Source organism: Ptiloglossa arizonensis, chromosome 6, assembly GCF_051014685.1.
Source record: "Ptiloglossa arizonensis isolate GNS036 chromosome 6, iyPtiAriz1_principal, whole genome shotgun sequence".
NCBI lineage: Eukaryota > Metazoa > Arthropoda > Insecta > Hymenoptera > Colletidae > Ptiloglossa > Ptiloglossa arizonensis.
Window position 1 is genome coordinate 12,383,165 of NC_135053.1, and position 13,319 is coordinate 12,396,483.

At 35.6% G+C, this 13,319-nt stretch overlaps 1 protein-coding gene across 5 annotated transcripts in view; it reads right to left on the reverse strand.

The window, feature by feature from the left end:
* Window positions 1-3,526: 3,526 nt before the first annotated feature.
* The window catches only part of LOC143148066 (uncharacterized), a 113,682-nt gene continuing 103,889 nt past the window's right edge, over window positions 3,527-13,319 (reverse strand). For 4 of the 5 annotated variants that reach the window (XM_076313955.1, XM_076313956.1, XM_076313954.1 and 1 more), the window contains 8 exons: window positions 10,388-10,648; window positions 10,071-10,221; window positions 9,710-9,821; window positions 8,270-9,323; window positions 7,976-8,002; window positions 7,850-7,893; window positions 7,634-7,774; window positions 3,527-7,561 (listed from right to left, as the gene is read on the reverse strand). In XM_076313955.1, coding sequence (XP_076170070.1) covers window positions 7,469-7,561; window positions 7,634-7,774; window positions 7,850-7,893; window positions 7,976-8,002; window positions 8,270-9,323; window positions 9,710-9,821; window positions 10,071-10,221; window positions 10,388-10,648 — 1,883 coding nt within the window. In that variant the 3' untranslated portion in view covers window positions 3,527-7,468. The remainder of the gene's footprint in view (window positions 7,562-7,633; window positions 7,775-7,849; window positions 7,894-7,975; window positions 8,003-8,269; window positions 9,324-9,709; window positions 9,822-10,070; window positions 10,222-10,387; window positions 10,649-13,319) is intronic. The other variant, XM_076313953.1, reaches the window with a different exon arrangement.

Sequence of the window (13,319 nt, forward strand, 5' to 3'; positions counted from 1 at the left end):
CCTGTATATACTGCCCTTAGCTGTAGATATAAAATGACAAACGCGAATCAAACACCCAATTCTATACATATATGTACGTATGTATGTATCTTGATGTATATCTATATAAATATATATTTATATACATATACAGATATATATGCATATATATGTGTATTTATATAATATATATGTATATCTTATATAGATTTAAGGTATATCATAGATATAAGATATATGTATATACATATACATTATATGTATGTATCCAGCAACTTCGGAAAGCGGGACCGATTCAGCGACATTTTTTGTTTCGATGGTTATTATTTATGTCTAGATCGATCGGTTTGCGTTGATCAGTACATCTCCCATTTCCCATCTCCCTTCTCCTTCATCTCATATTAAGCACGATCCATCGTAAATAATCCTGCATACAACTGCATTATCTGGAATGATTTCACTTTTTGTTACGATGAGACGCGAATTAAACACCGGGTGAAAAAGATCTTTAATATTCGAATAACGTACACTAATTACTATCGATAAGAACTAATCGTTAACCTTTCGATCCTTCGACCAAGATATCCGTATAGCGACACGTAGTAAAACAAACGACAATAGTGTGGATCGTTCCGATGTTAAAACGCGAAGGTTTCGTTTGCTTTGTCGTGTCAAAGATTTAATTCTTTCTTCTTTCACATTTATCGGTGGCAACGAAAAGAAAACAAACAAACAAACAAACAAAGAAACGATCGTTTCGAAACGATCTCGAGACGCGCGCCAAAAAATATTTTATTGTACTGTATTAGAGACTCGTATATTTTTCTATCTTTCGTTGCGAACGAATCGTTAATTATAGATTACGTTGTAACGATAAGGCTTGAGATTACGTTGTAACGATGATTCCGCGAGTCCTTCGTTCACGTCACAAAACGACAATTATAATCGAAGCGCACATTGGCCTCTGTATTTTCACTTACATATATCGATTGTACTGCGTTGCAGCGTTTCGCGAACATTCATGCGGTACGAATCAAATCGCACGCACCGAACAATGAATAAAATATCGATATATATAGGAAATCGCGATTATTAATTTGTACCACTTATTGTGTCGTTTGATCGGTGAATCTCATGATAGTCTCGTACGTAGGTACTAATACCGTTCGATGGATTTGTTACCGAGGACGAAAATACATTGTATTATAACGTAATTAAGATTTTATTTAAAACGCGGTCAAAATTCAAACGTTTCTGTTACATTAAGGGGATATTTATGCGATTACGTGCTTGGGATTTGATCCACGCTGTACACGTATTAAACCGCTCGGTTATACAGTATGTTAAATAAAAATTGAGAGACAAACTGCAGTGCTTACTCATTGCTAAAGAGACTCTATCTGCACCATCGTCTATCAATTATACGTGCCTTTGATTGAGATCGCCTCGAGTATCGTGCCTTTCCGATTATTTTCTCATACAGGTACAAATTAATATTCATCCGCGTGTAAATCATTGTTGCGATTTCGACGATAACAGTTCTTTCTCTCGAATTTCCATAAGAGACTACATCATCGAGTAGAATAAAGTGGGTGCGTGATGCAACAAATGTACTTTTCACTACGTTTATGCCTGTTACCTTCACACCGAACGTTGATGCGATTGTAACAGTAAAACGATTACTTCAAGTGAAACGAGTCATCGTTCGTTCTTGTTCAACTTTCGATGTTTTTCGTCGAGACATTCAATTGGGGATTCGATTTGAACCTTCGTCGCTCGAACGATATAATTATGACATAGTTGCAATTTTAGTAGCGATAAAAAATAATAAATCCTTGTTATCAATAATGACTTTCTGTTTTATCTCGTAGTAGATAATTGGGTAAACGTGAACGCTTCTTTCCTTCACGAACACATCATAAAGCGTTAGCAGTTGCCTTTAACCGATGTATAGCCAAAAAGAATTCTAGTTTAGCAGAACGATTATTGTTTGTCGGATCAATGCTCAAAACATAACGCGAGATGTTCACGAGCAACTAAATTTTGAAAACGAATAAATCGTTCGAATAAAATCGAAGGAGTCGCAGCTCGGAAAAACATAAAAAAGTACTGTCAGTCGTATGATAGTGTTTAATGTGATAAGGTCTGTAATCCTGTCTTTGCAGGACAATGGGTTCTGCAATTATTTTAAGAATCTGTTATCTAATAAATAATTCGTCATTTTAAATATTTCATTATCCAGTATATATTTTTTTTCATTGAAATAAGTAGGTAAATATTAAGTGAAAAATTGATTTGTGAAACTACAAAACAGACAGGATACGAGGGGAAAATGCATTTAAATGAGGGTCGCAACTTCTGTAATTTTTATATAATTTCTACATATATTTCTTTCAGGCAGTATTATTTACAAAAATGTTCCACCTCCTACGAAGTCTTGATAATTCAGTCTTGACACAAGTTATACGTGTACATGATCCCAATCATTATAATATTCTTTCATTGATTATATTAAGAATCCATCCTTTTATTATTATTATTATTATTATTTATGTTTGTTTATATAAGTTTTATTATCCTTTACTCGTATTTAATATATTTGGAAACAGAATTTACAAATATTACTGCAAGAATGCAATTTGTTGGATATAATTTCATAAGACTGCTTACCATGAATCAAGTAGAAAAAATGTTTTCATTTTAATTTCTTTGTTTTTGTTCAATTAGAAAATAAAAAACGAGTCCTTCGAAATTAATGTTTGTATACATGGTGAACTCTTGCTTTGAATAATTTTCTTTCTTCTGTTATTTACACTGCTCTAAACAACTTGACTGCAAACATTTTTATAAATTTCTGCATGTATCATCTCATGGGACGAAGTACTATCATTTTTTTTTTCAGTTTGGAAGAGCAGAGGAACAAATTGTAGTTACATTTTTATAATTCCATGGCAACCTATGAAGAATTATACACCTCTTGTGTTACGACAAGTTTTATAGTTTAACACACCTTGCTTCAATGCTATTATATCATTTTTACCATTATAATTAAAAAAATTCACATATGCGTAAAAATTACATGTAAATTTAATATAGAAACTATTCACGAAATTCGAAACCCTTGTAAATATTCATAGAAGGTATGAAAATATACAATTAGTGGAATAAATATTTCATTTGTCCATTACTCTATATTATACTTATTCAGTTTGCAAAGTGTGTTAAAAGATTATTCCAAGGTATATTTCTCCTTAGAGAAGCTCATAATATACGTATTGTATTCATGTGTCAACAGCTACTGTGAAATTTATACAGTGTTCAAGTAATGTCAAAAACACTGAGAGCAAAAGGTAAACTAGCTTGCTTAAGAATTCATTCTGTATACACGCAATATTAGAGTAAACATATGAGCCGTTTTTACTCCAATCGATTGAAAAGTAAAGGAATTACAAATGATATTTTGAACTTTTAATAATAGGGCATGTATGATGCTATGTGAAAGCATAGTTTAAAAATATCTGTAGTAGAAACGTAAACGACTCACATATTGCAGTGTAGAAATTTTCACTCAAGTCATTTGTTTTTAGTATTCTTAATAAATTATGACCAATACGGTATTGTGTCATTACATACATGGAGGTGTAATACTGTCTATAGAAATTCAAGCATTTTTTAACAAAAAATGAGCATGCAGTGCAACGCTGCATGTTTTGCATTTCCATTTTTACAAACAAGATCACGAAGAGACGATCGTTTCACGTAAAATTTTCCAAGACTGCTTAATGTATAGAATAGATGCAAATCAATAATGAGATTTGACTTTATAATGATTCAAAAGACATTCTAGCAGCGTTCTGCTCCTAAAGATACATATATAAACGTACAAGGAGGATGTACACAATCGTGTCCAATTGTGCTTGCATATGTAACTTACAGAAAGAAATTGTAAAAATCACTTATGTGCAAACAGCAGAGTATAAAATATAATAAAGGTAGTATTTACAATATCGTAAGATTAAACATTAGTTTAGCGAATTCTGTAGTGCCATCTGTCTATGTCACACTGATATCTGCTCATTTTCACTACATCAAATAATTTTGAATGAATATTTGACTTTATGTTTACATCCTGATCAGGCAGAACGAATTTTTCTTTTCGAATTGTCTCTGTTACATGTTTATCAGCGATGAATGTTTACACAAAGAGATTTGTTAAAAATTGTAATTCAAAATAAATGTCTTATCTATTGATTTTGAATGAAAATGTATGCAAAGAAATTTGTTGTCTCCATTGAATGCAGAAATTTTATTTTTTACACACCTTGTATCGTCAACTATATTTAAATGATTTTGGAACAGTGACAAGTCAAGTACAATAATGTATACAATGCGATTTTGAAATAACTTTATCTCACAGAATATAGAGAAACTTCGACAAGCCAGAAATACAGTAAGTAATGATTTAATAAAGACCTTTGACCACAACAAATTTCATATTGTACAATCTTTTTCTAAAATCATCAGACAAAATTAATTTTTTTCACGGTTAGTAGCTTTTGGCGAATCACCCTGTATAATTATTAATGTATTGAGTTGCAATACAGTAATTTTATTGTGACGTTTCGAATAGCACATAAAAATCACTTACGCGTATTATAATTATAATATTTTTAATTAACGAGATATCATGGATACCATATATCTTGCTCGATTGGTAATTCCCAATAACGATTAATTGTAGAAATACCGTTTCTACGTATATTTTTGAGACATATAAAACATGAGCACGATGGCTAAGCTCGAGTCGCATCGCTGAGGATCACAAAACACATTTACAATTTGCTTGATAGATTACAGGAGTGAGAGTGACATTAAACACAGACACTTTAAACTTGCTGTTTGTACTACAATGATTATGACGAATTGGAAAGTCTGCCATTCACTTAACTAAACGCCCACATCACGATGGATTATACAAAGGTCATTTATCTTCTTTAGTAATATGATAGCACGTAAAAAAGTTGGATTTTTATCAACGTCAAGCGATTATGAGGAAGAACTCAAACCTTTTTGGAGATAAAAATGAGCACAGCTTACATTTTAAGCTTTTCCTAATATTGTACACTTATATATATATATGTATATGTATATATAGCGATCCCAGATGAACAAATTCGAATGATGGTCTACCTCAATGCACTTGACATCGATGTTAATGACATAAAAACGAGTTATTGACAATTTTTACAATGAATATGATGTGTACATATATAAGAAGTATGCGCAGATAATCCCCTCTTTTCGTAATTTCATAATTCCTGCCTGTACATCATTTAAACATCGTTCCATGTGTAAAATAAATACATAATTTACATAACAATTCTTTGTAAGTCATAAAGTTCATAAAATAGTACGGATATATTTCTTTAACTTGAATGCACATAAATATTGTTGCTCTATCGTATTTATGGGAAACGGCGATTCATTTGTTGTCGCGGTTTACAATGGGAATTTACGTAAAGGGGGGGGGGTAGGGGAGACGGGGTGGGCTACCCGTATATTAGTACAATTTATAAACTACGTTACAATTCTAAACTATACCGACACCAACAGCTGGTATCAGTATACAGGGGCATGAATAACTCTTTAATGTATTTGGGAAATAGCACACGATTTGCAAATAGATGTACAATATGAATGAACGATGAACAATTCACAAAAAAAACGGTGATTCCTTTAATCGGTAATACCGATTACTGAGATGTTCGGAATTCTTATTTACAGTATCAGCCTTATTTATACTTGTACATAGGGAAATGGAACTAAATGATATATAGATCTATTATTCATTGGTGTTGAATATGTCAATAATGAATGCGCGTCTATAATTTTTCATGCGCATAATTCCATCCTGTATATTTTAACATTTTTTACATTGAATCGCAGATTCATTTGCTTGATTATGCTTATTTATGGTTTTGTCAACTGTAGCTTAAAACGTGATCGACCTATGCACATTTATTATATGATAATAATTGCACAATAACCAATCACGAAAATTGTTATGCTACTGATCAATAGATACTAACGCTTAATTATTATTAATAAAGTAATATAAAGTAACATAATATTGGGTGGATAACGAGGCCAGTAAAGTCTAAAAATTTGCCACAACAAAACGATTAAAAATATGAAATATAATATTCATTTATGCATATAATGAAATCAATGAGAACAATTTTACGGTAAAAATTTGATAATTTTGGTTATCGTAATATTTCTCAATAAAGTAAAAACTTAGTAAAAATAACATCAATGTGTAAAATGCTTAAAAATGTATGTTTTGGTTACAAATAGAGCATATATAATTATGTTCATAGAAATAAACAATTCACGCATTTGTTAAGATTGAATTTTTGTTTTTGAAAAAAAATTGATAATATACGCAATATTCGAGATATTTGCGGTCTATGTTTTATTGTTATCGTATTCTCGTAACAATAATAAAAACAAGGTACGAATACGCATTTAATATTTTTTTTTTAATACCTTTTTTCGTAAAAGTGTTTGCTTTATGCAAAATAAAAATGTTATACGGTCAACTTGCTCTTATTAGCAAAATTAAAATTTAATTCTGATAGTTCGTCATAATCAGTATCCTACAACGATTAGAATTTAAACAGAACTGGTGCTGTATCCATCCTATATATATGCTTATATACCGTGGTCTATTCGACATGGAAATAGTTTTCACTCTTAGCCAAGTAATGACCGAGTAAAACGGTCCTGAAGGTTATATGAATAGCGCGGTCATTTAAAATTGAGTCCACACTATCTAGAAGTTTGCTATCATAAAATTTAAAAATTTCACAACATTGGACCTTCGAAACTGTAAAACGCACGTCCATCATTTACAGTTCGATTTTTGTATATAGCTCATGCAATTACCGAAATTATACGATCGTTCCATATTTCCATCAAATACGAGGGATAGATACACCGTCTATAATTCGGTTTTTACAGAGTCTATGTGTATACAGCACAGAGTTTACTCGTTGGTTATCATGTATACTCTTTACTCACGACATTGTTCTTCTTTTTTCAACACGAAGCATTTTCTTAATCGACGTCGTATTTCTGCTAGATCAATCTCAGATAAATACTATTATCTTTTTCTTGATGAGCCATAGAATGATACGGGTCAACGCTGTTACACTGTTGTTAATTATCGGTGTAATTATTAGTCGTTACGTTTTTCCACTTTACCATTTCATCACTGGTGTTTGAAACAGGAATAGTTATAACAGACTTCACTGTAGTATTTAACGTACGATTGCATTTTACCAGGTGTAATTTTCAGTTTCCTTTGAGTACACTCATTTTTTGGCATATGTTTTTTGCGGAGCAATGTTCTCATAAAATATCTCACGAAGATTTTCTTGAATTTTTCTTTTTTCAAATTTTATGCTTCGCGTACTTTTGGACGTTTTTACACACCTATATTGTGCTTTATATTAATTTGAATATTATGGTGATCTTGCTGAAGTGTTTCAAGGATTTGCTTTTGCATATTATGCTCAGCCTGAAATATAAAGTATCAATGTTTAACCCTGTTTAAGTATTTCTAACGAAAAATCTTTTCAATTGTCATTACCTGCAATGGTGTTAAACTTCCTCTTTTTGCTTGTAATGCTGGATTCTTTAGGTCCCGTGCTAAAACATTTAGCTGCGATTCCTGCAACGCCATGCTATTCTTAAGTTGAAGATGCCTTCTCCTTATCTCTTTATTGATTGCCTATTACGAATAACAATAACGATGTATTTTCATTTCATCGCATAATATTCAAAATACTCGACGATCTACACTTACGTTATGATCTGCCAATTGTTGCACTTTCGTATCGTTAAAGGTATCTGGAAATATTAAAATGAAAAAAATATGAAAACCCACTTCATTGGCATCGACAATAACGTATGTATACCTGTAGATACTTACTTTCAAAAATCATTTTCATTATTAGATCTGTAACAGTTCCAAATAAAGTTAAGATTAATATATGAATGCGCGAAACAACGTGTGTATACTTTATAAGGGTCATATACTATCGATAATAAATACAACGGATGAACATAAACGAAAGTACTCGCACGAGAATCTTTTTCATGAAAGAAAATTTGTATCGTTGAACGAAGAAAGATTCGAGAATGATGTTTCGTAAATTTTTCGACAATATTACAAAATTGGACTGTTTAGATGTGTATGCAGGGGTTATCGTACTTGGCGCAGTACCTGGATCGATAAATTCCTCGTCAGCTGGATTCGGAAGTAGAAGCGGCAAGCTAGAATCCACTTGTTGATAGTCGACGATCAGTTCGTCCAAAGTCGAATTCGGTGACTCGATTGCCCTCAGCGGTTGAGAGTTCATGTTGTTGCACGGACTGAAGTTGTTCGAGAGTTCCTGAAGTTCATCGGTAACGAACGATCTGCAATCAATGTACGGAACACCCTCCTCGTCGTTGGTCTCCGTCGATACGTAAGGTACGGTAACGTGTCTCTTCTTATTGCAAGTCGTCCTAACGTCTTCGTCGCTGTATATCCTTTTCAACGGGTATTGATGGCTCGATCTGGAATCGATGATAACACTGTCGTCGACCACACTGTTCACAGGGTACTCCAACATGGGCTCCCGTTCGTGCTCGAAAACTTCCAAATTGTGTTCGATTTTAATTTCACACGGAATATCGTCGCACAACTGATGGGTGCTCGAGACGCTCACGATGGACTCGTCGATTACCACACCAGGATTCAAAGTGTCCAAACTCAGGGAAACGTCCAAGTGAGACGTTCCGGGTTCGTGCGAATCGTTTATCAACGGTTCTAGGGTGAACTCGTTCTTGGCTACCTTGCCGTCACCGGCTTGGCTAGAAATTGTTTCGTTCTTCGTTGTTTGCATACGATCGTGTACCTCGTGCAATTGATTGATCGGCAACGATTTCCCCCCCGAAGATCCAGAATTCTCTTGAGCGTCGCTCGAATGAATCTGTTTACCAGCGCTGGCGGTTTTCGTATTTTCTTGTTTCGATGTTCGATTTCCCTTGCCTTGCACCACTAAGTAATGGTCGATCTTCTTAATACCGATTTTGCTCGCCTGGGTGGCCGCCGGTGGTAAATGTTGCGAGACCATCGCGGCCTTGACGAATTGTTCGTTCGGTACGGGCGACGCTGTCAAACGATTTTCCGATACCGATGACGATAGATCGCTGACCAAATGCGTGATCGCGTCCTCCACCTGCGAGGGATCTCCAACGCTACTCTTTGAGTTCGAGTGCTGCGAATCCATACCCTGTAAAAGACATTGCACGTTCAATTTGCAATTTAACGCTTTTTTCTTTCAGTGTATTGGTTAGCTAGAGGTTCGTAACCGGAGGTTCCTAAAGAACGTGTGGCGAGTTGATTTCGATTAAGTAGCGTTAAATATTAAAGTACGAAAATAATTGAAACGTTCGTTAAGAGAGTTATAATATCCGAGTGATAAATTTATACATTAACAGAACGAAGAATTGTCTATTGACGTTACGGAACACGAAATCCCTTTAAAAAAAAAGGGCAAAACCGTTCAATTCGGTTCAATTTGTTTTCTTTCGTATCGATAATCGTTTCGTCGAAACAACTCCTTCCAATTTCATCGATCGGGCCCCTGTACGATAATTGAAGTACCACATCAATTACCAATTCAATCGATACGTCTTCTTTGTTCTGGATCATTGCCCTTGTAGTTTCGGACACCGTCGCCGAGAATCTCTTCTTCATTTGCTTCACCAGTTGGATACCTTCCTCCTCTCTAAAAGAGAAAAGAAAAAAAAAACCATTGGAATTTTCACTCGTGTTCCGTGTCGATTAAACCGCTCGAAAAAAGAGGAAAAAAAAAAACACCGAAAAAATATCACCATTCTAAATATACATATATACATATATACATATATACATATATATACATACATATACATACATATATACATACATACGTACATATATATATAGGTTTGCGTAATGTTATGTTTGAGATATAAATACTTATTGCAAAACTTACGACACTAATGTATTTATGCACACAAAAGATTCGACAGTTTGCGTGTCCTTATCGAACTCTAAATAGCCGTGTGTACGTAAATAAATAAAGTCTCCCGGTTTCGAAAGTAGCCTGTAACAAGATGATCCACAGGTCTCCGCACGATCGTACACTGTGAACGATCATTGGTTAGAAACATTGATACGGTTCTTCGTGTTGCTGTAACTGATCAAAGAAAGAGAAAGAGAAAGAGAGAGGGAGAGAGAGAGAGAGAAAGAGGAAGGAAAGAAGAAGAAGAAGAAGAAGAAGAAGAAGAGAAACCGAAAAGTGGAACTCACTCTGACGTAGCGCGATCATCGTCCACCTGAAATCGTCCTTGTGCATGAAACTGAAGGCGCTCAAACCTGAGACTTCCTCCGATAAGTAGCCAGCGACCACGGACACCCTGTGGTCACAGTAAATGATTCTACCGTCCACCAAGTGCCGGGTGACGTATTCGTCTTTGTTCGCGTCTATTATCGATATCTCGGTGATGGGACGTTTAATTAACAACCGTGCTACACCCACGAAAATGATGTCGTTGCTGGTCGAACCGACTTCTGGAATGGAACATCGTACGATTAATCGCGCGTCGTCTTTGGAAATTCGTGATACAGGGTGTATCGGAAATAATACTTAGGGGAAACGCGATCAATGTTAACCACGTTTCGTTCGAAAGACAGTTCTCGTTTACAAAGTGGTCGTTGCGATACGAAATCGTTGCATCGTCGTTACTTGATCGATCTTAACCCATTTGCATCTTCGCTCTAAATGTGAAGCTTGCACTGTTCCACGCTTGTTGATAAACCGATGACTAGAAGTAATTTCGTATTTATTTATTTCACCATCGTTTCGATATTAAGTTATCTAAATGTGAAGCTTGCACTGTTCCACGCTTCTTGATAAACCGATGACTAAAAGTAATTTTGTATTTATTTACTCGATCCTTTCAATATTAAGTTGTCTAAATGTGAAGTTTGCACTGTTCCACGCTTGTTGATAAACCGATGACTAGAAGTAATTTCGTATTTATTTATTTGACCATCGTTTCAATATTAAGTTATCTATTAGGTGGACCGGAAAGTAATGTCGTTTCTGCGCATGTCACTATTTGATTGTCATTTGTCAGCTCATTGTGTACATTAAAGTCGTAGCAAAGACATTCTGAGGTTATAGTGACTTGTTTAGTTGTAAATAATTAAATTTAAAATTTTTCTTTACAATTTTGGGTGAAATGGCTAGCCAAATACCAGAAGAGGTACATATCCGGCATTGCATGCTTTTTGAGTTTCGCAAGGGTAGTAACGCAACAGTTGCTACCAAAAACATTTGCGATGTTTATCCAAATGCATTAGACGTTCGTAAATGCCAAAGGTGGTTTTCCAAGTTCAAATCCGGTAATTTTGATCTTTCCGACTCGTATCGATCAGGAAGACCAACAACGTTAGACAATGACGTGTTAAGTGCGGAAGTGGAAGCAAATCCGTGTCAGACAATCGAGGAATTGTCAAACAGTCTTAACCAACCTTGGTCGACCATCCAAGAACATTTGCAGCAGATTGGGAAAGTAAGCAGAGCAGGTGTTTGGGTCCCGCATAATCTGTCCGAAGAGAAGAAGGCTAACCGATCCACCACATGCAACTTATTGCTTCAACGGCACAATACAGAAGCGTTTTTTGATCGCTTGATCACCGGAGATGAAAAGTGGGTTCTTTATGATAATCCAAAACGCAAAAGGCAGTGGCTCTCTCCAAATGAATCGCCACAAAGTACTGCTAAGCCAGGTTTACACCCCAAAAAGGCCCTTTTGTGTGTTTGGTGGAGTATTCGCGGCGTTGTTCATTTTGAAGTGCTGAAACCTGGACAGACTGTGAATGCAGACCTTTACTGTGAACAATTCGATCGTGTAAATAAATCTTTAATTGAAAAGTGGCCAGCGATTGTCAACAGAAAAGGCGTTATTCTGCAAGACGATAATGCAAGACCGCACTGCGCAAGACGAACCTTGGCAAAAATTAATGAATTGGGGTGGGAGGTACTGCCTCACCCACCATACTCGCCCGATGTTGCACCATCGGATTTCCATTTATTCCGATCGCTTCAACACTTTCTAAGTGGCAAAAGATTTGCAAATTTGGATGATATTCAAAATGCCATCTCTGTATATTTTGCTCAAAAACCAATTGATTTTTATCGATCCGGCATTGAAAATTTGCACACTAGATGGCAAAAGGTTGTTGATAATGAGGGTGATTATATCATTGATTAAAAATAAAAACTCGTTAAAAATTTATGTGTTTGAATTTAATGTAAGGAAACGACATTACTTTCCGGTCCCCCTAATACATGTGAAGCTTAAACTGTTCCACGCTTGTTGATAAACCGATGACTAGAAGTAATTTCGTATTTATTTACTCGATCCTTTCAACATTAAGTTATCTGTGTATTACTCGATCGATATACACAGACGACTAATTGTACGCGGATTATTCCGCTTAACGACGCAAACGGATTAAGAGATCTTGCGTTTTCGTTAACGTAGAACGTTTACTCGATCTTCAGGTAGGGTTTCGTGGTCGATGGGAACTCGTAACGAGAATTTTTCGACACGATTTACCACGTTACGTTGAAGAGAACGACGGGCGTCCTTTCCAATGTCCGTGTTCGGTGGACTAAAAAGATCCGCGCGAACGCTCGTAACACCGCGCTTACACCTTTTGCAGACGACGGGGGCAGTCTAAATTTAAGTACGTGGCTAGAGTAAATATTTGCGAGTTTGAAAACCAACGTTACCGCTCCCGACGTGTCGTGATAAAAGGGGAACATCGGTCCGTGGAATACGAAATCGTGCGCGATTCACTCCGTTTCCGTTGCGAAACGATTAAAATTGATATCGAAGGAGCACGTAAGGGAAAGGGCCCTCGTGTAAAAGGGACACGATGAAGAAAAATGTCTTTCGACGAAGGTAACCCTTCGTGCAATCGTGTACCTACACCGAATAAAATATACGATCGCGTTAAGAGCGCGCTGCTATCCGAAATAAATATTTTAATTCGCTCGAGAACTCGAAACCGGGGTAAGGTATTTCGTAGACGGTTGCACACCTCTACAGTCGGGGCAAAATTAATTGGTCGTTCAAGGTCACCTTTTTTTTTCTCTCGAAAAAAATAAAAAATTGTTCCACGTTCCTCTTATTCGCGACACCACGTTCTACTCGATCCTTAAATGCGA